The sequence below is a fragment of the Polypterus senegalus genome, chromosome 17 (assembly GCF_016835505.1).
Source record: "Polypterus senegalus isolate Bchr_013 chromosome 17, ASM1683550v1, whole genome shotgun sequence".
Taxonomy (NCBI): Eukaryota; Metazoa; Chordata; class Cladistia; order Polypteriformes; family Polypteridae; genus Polypterus; species Polypterus senegalus.
This window is the reverse complement of record NC_053170.1, coordinates 93,288,370-93,305,444: the sequence shown is the minus strand read 5'-3', so window position 1 is coordinate 93,305,444 and position 17,075 is coordinate 93,288,370. Positions and strand designations below refer to the sequence as shown.

Sequence of the window (17,075 nt, the reverse complement as noted above, 5' to 3'; positions counted from 1 at the left end):
TTTTGTTACATATATGTTTAAAAATATAAAACTGTCTACATGTTTTTATGTTAATTTTAGAACAATGTCATATACAAGAATAAATTATGTAAATAGTTAAATTGAATTAAATTTCAGTTTTTTACTAAAATGTGACATGATGGAAACATTAAAATTGTATTTTTATTGTGTTCATGAATGCAAATACTACTAAAAACTTCACAATTAAAACAATTTCTGTTAATTTAATGTCGCAGGCCTGTGAAATGTTCAGAAAACATTTTGGGGCGCCTCACTGGTGCGATACAAGGAGCAGCGGCAAGAGGGCGCTGCGTTTCATTTTGTGTACTCTCTCTCTCTCTCTCTCTGGCTTGCAATTAGGGTCGCGGGAGTCAGCGCTTGAAATCGACGGCTTTTTATAGTCGGAGAAACGGACGTCTCTGTTTTAAGGTCTCAAAAAGAACACTGAAATCTTAGTGGAGATGCCTGTGGAAATCCAGAGTTAAAATGTCATTCCCGACAACATCCAGCGGGCATTAGTGGGTAGATGGGGCAGCGAAAACAATGAGCCCGTGTGTGCCGGCAAGATGCAGCCACCGCCGGACGACCGGAACGTGTGGGATGTGACACTTTATCGAGCTTTGTTTGGTAAGACTCTTCAGCTCTAACGCGCTTCCTCAAAAAGAAGAGAGGAGGAAAAGTTTTGAAAGGGCCTGGCGGTGGACGCGCGTGCGTAAACGAGAAATGTGCGCAGGGGGACTCGGAATGAAAAGTTGAAAGTATAGGCACTCGCCGGCGCAGCTCCGATCAACTCGCCAGCCTGAGCTCGGCCACTTCGTCGCCAGCGAGTGACAGCTACCAGCTGCAGGCATTCGTCGACACGTACGGTAGTGGTGAGTGATTGGTAAAGGGGTTCTCTTTGTCTTGTCTCGTACTCGTTAGAACTTAAAAAATTTGCCAGTTACGGAAAAGTTCAATTGAAGCCGAGTTTTCTTTGTGGCCGGGGTGAGGATTGGAGCTATTATGCTGGCACACGTATACCAGTGCCGGGGTGGTCTTGTTAGTCAAATTTGTATTAAACAATGTTTTGTGGAAGTGTTGACGCTACGCTGCTATAAAATGTGTCGAATCTGAATTGGCTCGGCTACAGGGGTGTGTGAGTGAATCAGCCGTGCGAGACACTGGCATCCCGTCCAGGGCTAAGTCTTAATCTGTGCGCCCCGAAAACCAATTACGTGGGATTCAAAAAGTGAATGATTGGATATTTGTACAATATAAGAAAATGAAAAAAAAAAAATCACTATCTTTTATCATAAATTGACACGGAATTAGATTGATCGGCTTAGCAAATCCATAAATCCAAGCAGCATTTTGGATGTGCAAACTCTAAAAGGTGTAAGGGGTATACATAAAATGCAAAAATGAAGGGAGCCTTATTCACCTCTTAGTGCTGCCCAAGTTACCGAAGGCGCTATAAGGCACGTCACATTACAATGTAAAACAAAACTGGTTCTCTAAAACTATGCAGTATGTCATAGCTGAGGATTGTTCGACCAGCATTGAAACACCTTTGTGCAGAATCAGCAACCGCAGGGACTCTCGGATTACTCCAGCTGTGATGGGAGCTTTATGGCCTTTTCAATTATTAATATTTTGCCAGAATATTATTTATATTGCTTTTGATGTTCGTTCTTCAATGAGTGTTTTTTTTTTCCATTAAATGTGTTTGCAAAAGCGTTTGTAGCCACGTAGGAATTGGCATTGCTGCTGCCTAGTCACATGATTTTGTCACTCACTACTTCTTACATGATTACAAAAGAGATCCCACATTTATTTTTATTTGTCTGAGTTCCATGTAATTTTTTTTTAGAGCATTGCGACTCTGATGAGAAGCTGGCATTATTATTAGAAGCACTTGGAAACTGTAATTTTGCACATGATACCCAATTTAACTTGCTTGTTTTTCTTGGACAGTCCCAGGTTGGTGCTATGGATATGCCTGGAACAAAAATGTATCTGAGAAATACATTTTGGCTGTGTAACGTGCCAAAAAAATATCTTTTCATTTGAATGTTCTTATGTGGGGGTGAACCTTGACATGCTGACAAATTCTGATCGAATGAGAGGCTTTGAGTTGATTTTATGCCTCCGCTTGACGTTTTAAAACACAAACTATAGAAAACATGAAATCATGAGCGCAAACAACAAGACTCACTGTGTGTTTCACCGCCATGCGTGTTTCGAAGTGTATTGATTTAACTCAGGCTTGTTAAAATTGCTTGAAGCGAGACTAGCGGTGCTTGGGTTTTTGGTGTTTTTTTTTTTAGCAGGCATTGAGCTAATAAAACATGCTGGACTCACAATGCCTTGCATTGATCGAGCAGTTGTGAACATCTGGTCAAAATTTCCTGATGTTAATCTGTCCGTGTGGGTGAAGCAAAAAAGCATTAAGTCACTATTTAATCATTTCAGGATCAAAATTCCTGGATTCTTTTATCGCAAGAGTGATGGAGTTTGTAAATAGGCTTTTATTAAACGCAGCTGCTGCATTGTTGAGAGTGAGAAATTGCCTTTTACTTAAGAATATATGTGCGTCGTTTTATTAAAATCTGAAAAAGGAACAACTATACAACAATTTGTGATGAATACGCACAATGGAAAGAAAATAAGCGTAGAAAAGTCATTTTGTTTTCCTTGTTTGACTTTGCCCAAGGGCGAATTAAGAAGACCGCGACTTTGACTAATTTGCATGCAGATTAAAATGAAGAGCTAGTGGATTAGCTTTCGGTTTTAAAGGTGCAGAGCCGTGTACTTTGTAAATTGGATTGCGCTAGAAAATGTATTTGTTTTTTTTTTTGTTTTGTTTAAGAAGGGCTTGTGTGACGTGCTCGACCAGAGTGGGCGCTAATTCTATCAAAACGAATTTGCACGCTTGCCATCGAGAGGCTTGACGTTTTGAGGGTGCTAGAAATGGTCACTTGCAGCGGGGAGGGATGCACTGCAGGCATTCATTGTCCTCTCGGCTTTGTAGTGGAGGCTGAGATGAAGGAGGGCCATCCACCCCTTTTCACATGGCAGGGCCCCTTTTATGCATTCTCTGAACTCGTCATGGTGGTGTCAAGTACGCCTTTAAAGATCAGTGCGTGGCGACCACATGCCTCCTCTTTAAGGGGCTAACATTCTGTGCATCTGCAGAATGGTCACATGCATTGCAGATTTATTTGCCCCCAGACTCGGAATACACGTGTGTGAATGAGAGGGAGGTCAGTGGAATGGTGATGACGCAGGGAGTAGAGCTGGCGAAGGTGGAGGAGTTTAAATACTTGGGATCGACAGTACAGAGTAATGGGGATTGTGGAAGAGAAATGAAGAAGAGAGTGCAGGCAGGGTGGAGAAGAGTGTCAGGAGTGATTTGTGACAGACGGGTATCAGTCAGAGTGAAAGGGAAGGTCTACAGGGCGGTTATATGGGCTGGAGATGGTGGTACGGCAGACAGAGCTGGAGGTGGCAAAGTTAAAGATGCTAAGATTTGCATTGGGTGTGACGAGGATGGACAGGATTAGAAATGAGGACGTTAGAGAGTCAGCTCAGGTTGGACGGTTGGGAGACAAAGTCAGAGAGGTGAAATGGCGTTGGTTTGGACATGAGCAGAGGAGAGATGCTGGGAATATTAGGAGAAGGGTGCTAAGGATAGAGCTGCCAGGGAAGAGGAGAAGAGGAAGGTCTAAGAGTTTCTGGATGTGGTGAGAGAGGACATGCAGGTGATGGGTGTGACAGAACAAGATGCAGAGAACAGAAAGATATGGGAGAAGATGATCCGCTGTGGTGACCCCTAATGGGAGCAGCCGAAAGAAGAAGCAAGTCATTAGAACATTGGAGCACTCTAGACAAGAACAGGCCATTCAGCCCAACAAAGCCCACCAGTCCTATCCCCTTATTTCCTCCAAGAAAACATCAAGTCGAGTTTTGAAAGTCCCTAATGTCTTACTGTCTACCACACTACTTGGTCGCTTATTCCAAGTGTCTATCGTTCTTTGTGTAAAGAAAAACTTCCTAATGTTTGTGTGAAATTTACCCTTAACAAGTTTCCAACTGTGTCCCCGTGTTCTTGATGAACTCATTTTAAAATACAAGTCTCGATCCACTGGACTAATTCCCTTCATAATTTTAAACACTTCAATCATGTCACCTCTTAATCTTCTTTTGCTTAAACTGTAAAGGCTCAGCTCTTTTAATCTTTCCTCATAATTCAACCCCTGTAGTCATGGAATCAGCCTAGTCGCTCTTCTCTGGACCTTTTCTAGTGCTGCTATGTCGATTTTGTAGCCTGGAGACCAAAACTGCACACAGGACTCCAGATGAGTCCTCACCAGTGCATTATAAAGGTTGAGCAGAACCTCCTGTGACTTGTACTCCACAGATCGTGCTATATAACCTAACATTCTGTTAGCCTTCTTAATGGCTTCTGAACACTGTTGGAAAGTTGATAGCTTAGAGTCCACTATGACTCCTACATCCTAAGTCATGAGTTAGTTGAGAATGAATTTATTGCATGTACGGCACACCACTTCAGTGTTGTAGATGCTTTGCAAATATTATGTAAGGACGCTACTATTGCCCTATTGTCTACATTACGTGTGTCTGCTACTGACGGCATTTTTCATTACTATGCATCTCTTATGTTTAAGCAGTCGTTTTGTATGTTGTAGTTGGATAGAGTGTAGGTGCAGAGCACCGGTTATCTGAGTTAGAACATATATTTCTGTAGAGGAACGAGGTAAAGTGTGAAAGTAATTAGTGCTGCGGCCTCATAGCTCCAAGAGACGGAGTTAAATTCTGGGATGGTCATTATCTATGTGCAGTTTCTCTACTGGCTACTTTGGTTTTCCTTTCACATCCCACAGATATTTGTGTTACTAATAGACATATCACAATTTGATTATATGGACTGATGGCCAAGTGCAGACTTTGTTACTGCCTTGTGCTTGATGTTTTTGTGATAGGCCCAGGCTTCCCATGACCCTTTAAGCAGGTTTGAGAATGGCAGCATAGTAGCACCTTATAGGTTGGAGAGTGCTGACATGTTGTTCAAGGAAGGATTTCCCTGAACTCTGTACTTATGACAGTAATGACTTTTTATATCTGTAGCTCCTGGAGACGAGTTTAAGTCATAGAACAGTCATTGTATGTGTGGAGTTTGCACATTTAGTTTTTGGCTGGATAGAGTACTCCATTTTTCTTCTTCCATACTTAAGATATACATATGAGATGAATTGCTGTCTATATGCTGGGTTTGGGGAGTGTACTCTGTAATGGACTGTCACCTACTTTTGCCCATTGATGCTAGCATAGATAGATAGGATGGACTTTATTTTCCTCATGGGGGGAAATTTGGCTTTTTACAGAAGCTCAAGAAATATTATAACAATATCACAAGTCAAAGTCAAGTTGGGGAGCATGCACTGGTACAGCACATTGCCGCGACGAAACAACTTGGGATCCCGGTTGGCAACCCCCCAGGCAGACACGTGGCCCAGTTCCACCCACTAGAAATGAGCATCTATCTGCCACAGCCAGGTGTTACGTGGGCAACCCCTTGGCCTGGTCCAGCCACAATGAGGATCTTATGAGCCGGATCACCCTCGGGAAGAACGCGCCACATGTGAGGTAGGGAGGAGGTTTAAATGTTAAGAGCCGTATTTAGTATTGTATTCTGTAGTTAACAGGGAGCCAGTGAAGTTGAGAGAGAATCGGTGTGATATGTTCAGTGGATTTAGAATGGCAGGTTATTATCCTGGCAGCAGAATTTTGAAGACTTTGTTTGCGATGGATACGTTTTTGTGGGATGCCAGATAGAATAGCATTACAGTAATCTGTATGTGAGGTGACTCGGGCATTAACCAATAATTCAGTACTGTGTTGCATAAGAACAGGACGAAGTCTAGAAATGTTTCGGAGATGGAAAAAGGCAGACCGAGAAATGTTACTTATATGGGAGGAATTATTTAATAATAATAATTATTATTATTTAATAATTGCCATTGTTAGTGTATAAATGAAAATAAATAATTGCATGTACATGATTCGCCAAAATCTGTTGTATGTAAACGATACTGTTTTAAACGTTATTGTTTTTTCATCAGAAAACCCGGTTTCCATGTCTACCTGTATTAGTTTAAATGGCACACTTGCCACTCGCAATATGACGGACGCGCTGACGTATCGTGTTGACTGGGCAACACAGTGAATGCACCGTCTATCTATATATGTCTATGGTTAGGCAGCCTGGCTTTCCTGTGGGGGTTGACTGAGAGACTTTGGCAGAGAAATATTAGCCAAACTTGTTTGAGGCACTTCACCCCAACCCTGTCGTAAAATTACAAGGAGACTCGGTCCTAAAAGGGGTTCTTAATCATCAATCCATTGCTGTTATTATCTATAATGTAACACTAATATTACATTGCTTGTCTAAGTTACAAATAAAGACATACAAAATATTTATCAGCTTGTATGCAAAATTTCACATCACAACACTTTGTATGCTTATGTAACTCCTTATTGAATTAAATAACATAATTTTAGCAGAAAATGCTCCCTTATAGAGAATATTTTAAGTAAACACTTTACCTTCATTGGGAATCAGTTCTGTAATGTATCAAGAACATTGACTAGCTTGAGGTTGCTCTAGGCCAGGGGTTCTCAGCTTCAGTTCTGGAGATCCACAGTTTTTTTGCTTTAAACAAATTTGTTTATAAAAAACAGCTTACTTTAGAACACAATAATGCCACATGTGAGAAAAAAAAAATAACTTCCACATGAAATATACCAAAACTTCACCTTTAATGGAATGGATGTGTGAATTCCACCACAGTTTTTTCTCTCTAATGTTTGTCAATTAGAAACTTTAGTGTGTCAAGGGTGTGATTCATTATGTGATATTTTTAATTTCTTAAATAAAGTTTCTTATTTCTAATATATTTTTCTCTTTCCCACAGGTGCATAGTGCAAAGCATAACCATTATGGGAAGCAGAGTGGAGTATGAAGCTGGCCCCGGTGGTTGAACAGGGCTGCAAAGAATGCACTTCTCCAGGGTTGTAATCAGCAAACTCTGTTTCTTGCTGTCCCTCGCCTTTTCTGCCTTCCTATTGGTCCTGATTCCTGGCCTCCAGCCTCTGCGAAGACCAGGTCACCTTCCCCAGCCAAGGCCTCAAAATAAGTCAGGCGGGGGACAAGGAGGCAGCAGCAGTTGGACTCCGGTGGGGTTGAAAATCCACAATGACAAGTCTATAGCTGTAACCTGGGGAAGAAAAAGTAAGGCTGGAAACTCTGAATTCATGGGCAGAAACGTCAGTGGTCATGCACCTCCTAGGAGAGGCGCACTGGATCTAAACAACCAGCAGCAGTTGCCCAGTAATGAACCCTTACATTTAGAGGACATTTTTATTGCTGTGAAAACAACAAGGAAATACCACAAGTCTCGGCTAGATCTGCTGTTTCAGACTTGGATATCGAGAGCCAACGAAGAAGTAAGTGGCAAGGCATCAATGCTTTGAGTATGAACAAATTTGTAACCAAGTTACAGCATTACTTTCTATGCATTTCAAATATGCTTTGTACTTCAGGCCAGTTTGTATTTAAAATATTAATCATTTAATGATTATTTTAAATGTTGCCTTTCCAAATGAACACCATAAATACTGGAAGAATTACCAACATGCATAGCTTTCAGATACTAGAAATCACACAGACTTTAAGAGAGTGCCCGATAGAGACTAGCTGCAGACCTCCAGAGCTCCACTCAAACTACGTACATCCTAGGATGTTTAGCGAATTTCTCATTAAATGTTTGTGATGTGACATGATACACCCGGTTATTTGCGTCTTTGTCAGCACACTTATTTTATTTATTTATTTTATTATTTTTTTGGTTTTCATTGATTCCATTAAAATCAAATAACATTTCATACAAAAAAGTCCAGTTTTAAAAGACTTTGTTCAAAACAAATCAACCCCCACTCATGAGAAAGAGAGCTAGGCCAGCTGAGTAAAACTTTAAGCTACTAAAAATAAGTAAATAGATAAATTAATAAAAATAAACAGAATAAAAAAAAAGGCACGCTTATTTTAAAGACATAGCTTGTGCTTTGTTCTCCAAAAACAGGTTGGTTTGTCATTACCAAAATTAATTTCTTTTTAGAAAATTGTTCAAGAATTATTTGTTCTTTGGCAGAATCTTATATATAAACGTCTACACGTGGATGTGTGTGTTTGTCTGGCCCAGAAGTGAGAGGTGGAGTCGGTGTAAGGGCTCCACCTCCAAGGATACACAAGGGAGGCCAGCAGGCAGGCAAATCGAAACCTCAGAAAAAAGAGTCACTCGCTTAGTCGCTGATACAGAAGTGAGGCCAGCACATCGGCAAAACGAAACCTCAGAAGAAATTCACTTGCTTAGTCGCTGATAAAGAAGCGAAGCCAGCACATCGGCAAAACGAACCTCCGAAGAAAGAGTTGCTTGCTTAGTCGCTGATACAGAAGCGAGGCCAGCACATCGGCAAAGGGAAACCTCCGAAGAAAGTCGCTTGATTAGTCGCTGATAAAGAAGCGAGGCCAGCACATCGGCAAAGCGAGGCCAGCCTCGGCAAAGAAACCTCCGAAGAGTCACTGGCTTAGTCGCTGATACAGAAGTGAGGCCAGCACATCGGCAAAACGAAACCTCCGAAGAAAGTCACTCACTTAGTCGCTGATACAGAAGCGAGGCCAGCACATCGGCAAAGGGAAACCTCTGAAGAAAGTCACTCGCTTAGTCACTGATACAAAAGCGAGGTGAGCACATCGGCACATGGTATCCCTTTTACTTTTCCTCCCACCACTAGCTAATACACAAGTGAGACGACCATGCCGGCAAAACGAAACCTCCGAAGAAACTTTCAATTACCTGACATCTCGACATTCCAATTTTTTTTCTGACAATTTCAAAGTTTCTATGACCCCGGTCTCTTTTCAGTATGGGCTTACACAGCTAGTCTTTTATAAATGTTTACAGTGTTCCGATTTAACACGTGGTCTGATTGACTGCCATAATGTTACACATAATGGCACAGTGCATGACTTACAGGCCTACCAACACACAGTTCAGCTAAACTACAACAAAATTACAAGAAACATTGTGTGTAATTACTGTTGAACTCTGATTTAACATTTCCATATTGAATGTTTTTCTGCATTTACCATTTTTTTTTGTATGGTGTTTTAGAACAAGAAAAAAAGTTCTCGTCTAAACAAATGTTATATTCACTCTACAGCTAAAACTTATTTTGCCTTATCTTTTTTTTGACAGTTCAAATTAACTTTGTGGGTCATTTAAATCCAATATGAGTGTATATACAAATCTATTGTTCATGAGTTAACATGAGCAAAATGAATAAGAAAAATATTGCTGCTTTACTTCAATACAATTATAGCACAGAATTTCTGCAAATTTGTCCGCTTAACGATGGTAAGTAAGAAAAATGGAAAACAAAAAAAAATGCAGGTGTTGGTTTGAGCAAAGTTATCACTGCTGCATCTGTGCGCAGAAACCTGTAGACACACAAAAGAAGACCCAGGACTGGTGAGAGCGAGATGTTGAGGTTTTGAATGCAAAGCATTGGCTGTGAAAGTAGTGTAAAGCGAGGCCAGCACATCGTTTTTCTGGAAAGTTGAGTCCACGTTTTTTTTTTTTTTTTCCTAATTACACTTCTCAATAAAGATGAGATCTGTGTATCATGTGGGAGAAAAAAAAATAACCTGCACTGTAGTGTGAACTTAGCCTTACAGGGTTATTTAAAATGAAAGAGATTTGGAAAAAGTATTTCAAACAAACTATATAAGACAGAAACACATTCTGCACATCACTGGATAGAGGAACGTTCAAAGTTTGGTCTTATGCTCCTTGAGGTGGCATACACTCAACATGAGCACCATGTGTAGCACAACACACATCAATACGGTAGACCATTTCTTGCCACACACAAGTCAACTGGCCCCTAGTTACTGAACTCACAGCTTCCTCAATTCGATGTTGCAAATCTTGAAGATTAGCGGGCATAGGTGGAACAAACACTCTTTCTTTAAAGTACCCCCATAGATAAAAATTGCAGGGGGTAAGGTCTGGAGACCGGGGAGGCCATAGACAGAATGAGAGCAGCAACAGACCACAAGATTAAAAACTGGGCTTAATCAATTAATAGCAAGAATCAGCTTCTCATTTATAGATTGGTTGGAGTTTGAAATCCCAGTTTAGCTGCTAATCTGTTTTCTCGTTTCACGTCTCATTTCTGTTTGGCTGCCGTTTCGTGAAGAAACAAATCAATTCAGAGGACTGAATCCTTAAAAACAGGGCTATGAAAATGAAGGGGAAAGGAGTTAATTAGCAGCGAAAACTGCTCATTGATTAGGAAAAGGGTCAGAATGAAAACCTGCAGCTACTGCGGCCCTCCAGGCCTGGAGTTTGACACCCCTGCCATAGACGATGAGCAAGATCTTGTTGTCCACCTCTTCCAATCCATTGTCCTGGAATGGTGTCATTCAGGTAATGCCGGACCTCCAAGTGGAAATGAGGTGGGGCACCATCTTGCATGAAGGTCCGGCGTTGTGCAGGGCTGTCAAACTCCAGGCCTGGAGGGCCGCAGTAGCTGCAGGTTTTCATTCTGATCCTTTTCCTAATCAATGAGAAGTTTTCGCTGCTAATTAACTCCTTTTCCCTTCATTTTTATAGCCCTGTTTTTAAAGATTCAGTCCTCTGAATTGATTTTTTTCTTCACGAAATGGCAGCTAAACAGAAATGAGACGTGAAACGAGCAAACAGATTAGCAGCTAAACTGGGATTTCAAACTCCAACCAATCTATTAATGAGAAGCTGATTGTTGCTGTTAATTGATTAAGCCCAGTTTTTAATCTTGTGGTCTGTTGCTGCTCTCATTCTGCCACAGCAGGCATTTCCAAAACTGTTGATTTTCTGTTCGTCAAAATGTTTTGGTGATCTGAGAGATCAACCTTACTGAGACCTTCACTTTTCTTTATTTTCATATATTGTGTAACGGGCACAGGTGAGCTGGTCATGTGGCAGCTCGTTTTGTGTTTCATATTTTTTGGCTGCTAATTAAGATAAGAGACAACTAAGGGGCCTGAGTCAAGTAAATTAAAACTAAAGCAAAATAAGTTAATTAGCACCAAAAACTGGTCACTAAAGAAGATGGTTAGAATGAAAACCTGCAGCCACTGTGGCCCTCCAGGCCTGGAGTTCGACACCTGTGGTCTATGGCCTCCCAGGTCTCCAGACCTTACCGCCTGCAATTTTTATCTATGGGAGTACTTTAAAGAAAGAGTGTTTGTTCCACCTATGCCCGCTAAACTTCAACATCGAATTGAGGAAGCTGTGAATTCAGTAACTAGGGACCAATTGACTCGTGTGTGGTAAGAAATGATGTTTGTCGTGCTACACAAGGCGTTCATGTTGAGTGCATGCAACCTCGAGGACCACAGGACCAAACTTTGAACGTTCCTCTATCCAGTGATGTGCGGAATGTGTTTCTGCCTTCTACATTTTGTTTAAAATCTGCTCTTTCATTTTGAATAGCCCTGTGTTTTGTTTTCTAAAATCAAGTCCATGATTGTACGTGCTGAGCTGCAATTGGGCTTCAGGCACTCTTGGCTTAACAGCAGCACTATTGCTAACGACAACACGGCGGCATTCATGAAGAGGAGTAATGATCTGAAACATCAACAAAAAGGCCAGTAGTAATTTTACAGATTAAACAGAACACATCAGGACATGTTCAAACTGGATCATAACTAGCAGTTGCAAAAATAATTGCAGCGAAACTGTAAGCAAATAACTGAAAACACAGCGAACCTGAAAAATCGGTGATGACTCTCTTCATTTAAATTTTTTTTTTTTGTCGGGCCCTAGAAAAATGCTAAATGGAGGTTCTACTAAAACACACAAAATCATGTTAATTTGTAAGCCCTGCTAGTATATGCAATATCAAAAAAAAAAAAAGAGAGAAATGTGTACACGTGGAGAGAATGAACAGACTGGGCATAGACAGTATCTGGTCCAGAATTCAATACCAGGGCAACCATGCAAAAACAATACCATCATACCACCTCAGATGTACCTATTAATGTCTAATTCAACCCGAGTTAAGCTACCAGTAACGGCACACTGCACGTTATACACGTGACTTGAGCGTTCCTAGATTTCAGACTCTTTCTCTGTACGTTTATCACTCGTTTGCTCAGAGGTTGATGCGCTTGGTGCTTCCTGAGCAGCTCTTCTTTTCTCCATCCTAGTGGCCCACTTCTTCTCTTCTTTTGTCGGCATCTTTTTGTGTTAAAACTGATTAAATCGGTGTTTGTGTTGTAATTACTTAGTACGTTTTTCCTTAATTTCTCACTTAAGCTGGCACTTGAGTCTTCAATGTGCCTCAAGAATGATTTAAGATATAAAGAGGTAGGGGAAGTGATGGCGAAGGTGGTAGGGATGAGAATGGCGCCCATACGCATGCGCCATACAGCCGCCCTGAGTTGATTCTGCAATTAAATAAAATAAAATAAGAGAAATAACCTTGGAGGTCAATCATCACTCCAGAAGCGGATAATAAACGTCACGTAGTATATGTGTACCAAATTTCAGGTCAATCGGTCAAAACGATTTGTGAGCTACAGGTGATTTAAAATCCTGGACAGCTAAAACGGACAGCCACGTTACATAAGAAGACTGATATGAATATAAGTAGCACCATTGAACCTGAGCACCATTGAGGTCACTGACACACTTACCAGATTACATTTTCCAGTTTGTTTCGGTTACACAGTGAATCTGAAGGAAAAGTAAGAAAGCACAAACTAAAACAGACACAGATTACAAAATGTGTGTTTGGATATCCAGCTGAGCACCGCCGCTTGAGAAACAGAAGCCCCATCAAAGGGCTGAGACGCTGCCTAGAAAAAGATGTCCTTGAAAAATCAGCATCCAAACAAGGAGGGGCTGTGATAGAAGCCGCTGAAAGGTCAACCATTGCCAGAGGTCAATGGCTAATAACTGAATAAGCGTACAGTACATCAGTTGATGATATGAAGGATATTAAATATTCCTGGCAGGGTGACAAGGAAAATATAGTAATTAAAGTGAATAATCTTTAGGCCCATTCTGGAGAACTTCTGCTGAGAATCCCCCAGATTGTCCAATACCATCAAGTCGCAGTTTCAAGCTCCCTAATATTATAGTCTCCACCACACTACTTGGTAATTTATTCCACATGTCTGTGGTTATTTGCATGAAGAAAAACTTTCTAACACTTTGCAAAATCTGCGTTTTAACAAGTTTCCAGCCGTGTCCCTGTGTTCTTGTTGCAGAGCTGATTTTCCCACGTTCTCACACTGGGATCCACTGTACCAATTCCTTTAACGATTTTAAACCCTTCGATCATGTCACCCCGGAGTCTTCTCTTTACTGTTGCAGACGTCACTTGTATTTGGCATGTTACTTAAGCCAACTCTGAGTACCTGTAAGCCGTTTGTTTCCCACACTACACACTCTGATGTCCTAGTCCTCCCTTGCAGTTTCCTATCTGGGCCTTCCCCTTCTTTTTCTATCTTGGTTAGATCCAGTTTGCTCTCTTCTGTCATCCTTAATTTCTTGGCAATCTGTCGCATGCAGTCATCTTCATTCTACTAAAAACAACAGACTGACATGTTTCTTGAGAAAGTTGTTTCATTTTGGTTATTTTTTGAATCCAGAAGTGAATTGTGGGAATGCCAGAACTTTACAACCCAAGTGAACAGAATAACAGGTTTCAGTGGTGCTAATGTAATTGCAAAAGCCTTTTTTAATAACCATTTAGTATTTATACATGACTAATTAAGAATACGATAAGGGAGATGACCATTAGCCATACCACATGCACTTTAAAACAGGCCATCCACCTGAAGTAAGCATGTTCAGGCCCGGCCAGTACTTGGATAGGAGACCATCTAGGAAAAGCTAAAAGACGTGTCGGTGAGGCCAGCAGGGAGTGCATACCCTGCGGTCTGTATGGGGATCACAATGCCCCAGTGCAGTGACAGGAACACACTGTGCTGTAAAGATGGCGCCGTCCTTTGGATGGGATGTAAAACCGAGATTCTTGGGCATCCTTTGTAAAGAGTAGGCTGTAGCTCGCTTACGGCCACACCTGTGTGAACGTGCCTGACCTTGTCCGCTAAACACGCTCGGGCTCGGCCTGTACTTGGATGGGAGGCCGCCTGGGAACCCCGAGTGCTGTAGAAACTGCGGTGGGCTGGCGCCCTGCCCAGGGTTTGTTTCCCGCCTTGTGCCCTGTGTTGGCTGGGATTGGCTCCAGCAGACCCCGTGACCCTGTGTTAGGATATAGTGGGTTGGATGATGGATGGATGGATGGTTGTAGCTCAATATTCAGGCACCAAATCATCCCCTGTCTCTAACTGGCTATCACTCTGTCACCACTTAATGGCCAATGTGGTGCAAAAATGGCTGCCGTCACATCACCACTTAGTGCTGGTTGAAGTGGCTCCCCACTCACTGAAGTGGTTTGAGTCGTGAGAAAATTGCTATATAAATGTAAATTATTATTATTGTTGTTATTATGATGCAGCTATAGCTATTAGAACTGATATTGATTATTTAGATTGATTATTATTATTATTATTAGGACACTGAAGGAGCGGCTGCTGATAATGGGGCTTTGCAGTCATATGTGAATAATAAACTACAAGTCGGCGATTTGAATCAGTAATAGTCATTAGCAACACTAGTAGTGTCTTGGCTGTATTTTTAAATCAATTTAATGGTACTTTGATAAAAAAAGATAGCAGTTTCTATCAAAAACATGAACATTTCTGGGTGCGTCCAGTGCATCCAAACATTTGTGTTTTTCACCATAATGTTGTTGGCTATAAAATTTGTTTGCGGATGGTGAAATAGTGTTGAGATGATTTACCTTAAGAAATCCACGTCAATGACACACTAAAAAGGTTACAATATGGAAGCTTTCGAGGCAACTCGGGCCCCTTCTTCAGACCAGAAGTAATCCATGTAATCCGATGTAATTGTTACATCTCACCTCAAGAAGAGGCCTGCGCTGCCTCAAAAGCTTCCATATTGTAATCTTTTTACTTCGCCAGTAAATGGTGTCGTCGTGCTTGACTTCTCATTGCATCCCTAATGGCTAACGTGGAACAACACCCCACTACTGCAGTCATTACCTTAACACAATTTCGAAAACTGTGTGTAGAGTTTTTGTGGCGGCTGTATGTCTGAGCTACTCTGCAGTTTTATGCAACTATAGTTAAAGGAACATAAAATGATTTTTTTATACAAGAAGAAAAATGTTTTAGAAAAGTCCTGTTTGGTTATTCTATTTTTGATGCTTATGAGAGTTTTTTTTTTTTTATCTTAGAGTGTGGCTTTATAATTTTATTCTTAATATGTTCTTTGAGTAGTATGATATGATAACCTCTCCACTATGCTGTGGATAATGTTCGTGATTTCAGCGCCAGTTGTTTTTCAGTTCCTGTTAAGAGCTCATATAATTTTAATTTTCTTGGCCAACCAAATCAGACAGTGGTTTGATTCTCTTTTCATGAAATTCCAAATTGTTGATCTTTCTGTGCCTAGTTTATGTGTTTTGGTTTCAACAGAAGTTTTCTGTCCTCTAGGCAAACAAATTGCTTGCTTTCCTTTGGACTTTTCTCTGGTCCTCATGTTGGTTTGGGCTCCCTGCCTCCCAAGCAAAGCATCAAAGGAACGCACACAGACTCCCATCCACACTACACATTCATAACCATCTGATGAATAAGAAACAACTAGCAGACAGTTGCTCCAGTAGTTTCATTATGAAATGGGGGAGAACAGGATAAATAATGTATTATTTCTGAGACGTGTGCCAAAGTAAAAGATAACATAACATATATATAAAAATGATTCAACAACAACAACAACATCATTTATTTCTATAGCACATTTTCATACAAACAGTAGCTCAAAGTGCTTTACATATTAAAGAATAGAAAAATGAAAGATACAATTATAAAACTAAATAAATCAACATTAATTAACATCGAATAAGAGTAAGGTTCAATGGCCAGGGGGGACAGAAAAAACAAAAAAAACTCCAGACGGCTGGAGAAAAAATAAAATCTGTAGGGATTCCAGACCATGAGACCGCCCAGTCCCCTCTGGGCATTCTACCTAACATAAATGAAACAGTCCTCTTTGGATTTAGGGTTCTCACGGAAGGACTTGATGATGATGATGGTCACGTAGACTTCTGCCTTTTAATCCGTCCATCATTGTTAGAGCATCATGAAGCTTTGAGTAGGTGGAGGTGGCACAGGCCACCACCACAAAGAAACCGGAAAAAGAAACAGAAAAGAGAGTAGGGGTCAGTACGGATTTTAGAGCCACCATGAATAGTTATTATGAGGAAATTGAACATATAGAGTATCAGGATTAAGTTAAATTAAGATTAAATTGAAGTTATAGAAAGGCCATGTTAAAGTAATGAGTTTTCAGCAGTGTTTTAAACTGCTCTACTGTATTAGCTGGTGAATTCCTACTGGCAGGCTATTCCTGATTTTAGGTGCATAGCAGCAGAAGGCCAACCGCCTCACCACTTCTTTTAAGTTTAGCTTTTGGAATTCTAAGGAGACACTCATTTGAGGATCTGAGGTTACGATTTGGAATATAAGGTGTCAGACATTCCGATATATAAGATGGGGCGAGATTATTTAAGGCTTTATAAACCATAAGCAGAATTTTAAAGGCAATCCTGAATGACACAGGTAACCAGTGTAGTGACATCAAAACTGGAGAAATGTGTTCGGATTTTCTTTTCCTAGTTAGGATTCTAGCAGCTGCATTCTGCACTCGTTGCAAATGATTTATGTCTTTTTTGGGTAGTCCTGAGAGGAGTGCGTTACAGTAATCTAGTCGACTGAAAACAAACGTGTGAACTAATTTCTCAGCATCTTTCAGTGATATAAGCAGTCTAATATATATAGATATAGATATAGATATATATATATAGATATAGAT

The 17,075-nt window shown here is 40.7% G+C and overlaps 1 protein-coding gene across 3 annotated transcripts in view; it reads left to right on the top strand.

The window, feature by feature from the left end:
- Nucleotides 1-304: 304 nt before the first annotated feature.
- The window catches only part of rfng (RFNG O-fucosylpeptide 3-beta-N-acetylglucosaminyltransferase), a 61,115-nt gene continuing 44,344 nt past the window's right edge, over nt 305-17,075 (top strand). Inside the window, exons 1-2 of one of the 3 annotated variants that reach the window (XM_039739833.1) lie at nt 305-627; nt 6,975-7,506. In XM_039739833.1, the coding sequence (XP_039595767.1) occupies nt 7,057-7,506 (450 nt within the window). In that variant the 5' untranslated portion in view covers nt 305-627; nt 6,975-7,056. The other 2 variants (XM_039739831.1, XM_039739832.1) reach the window with 2 other exon arrangements.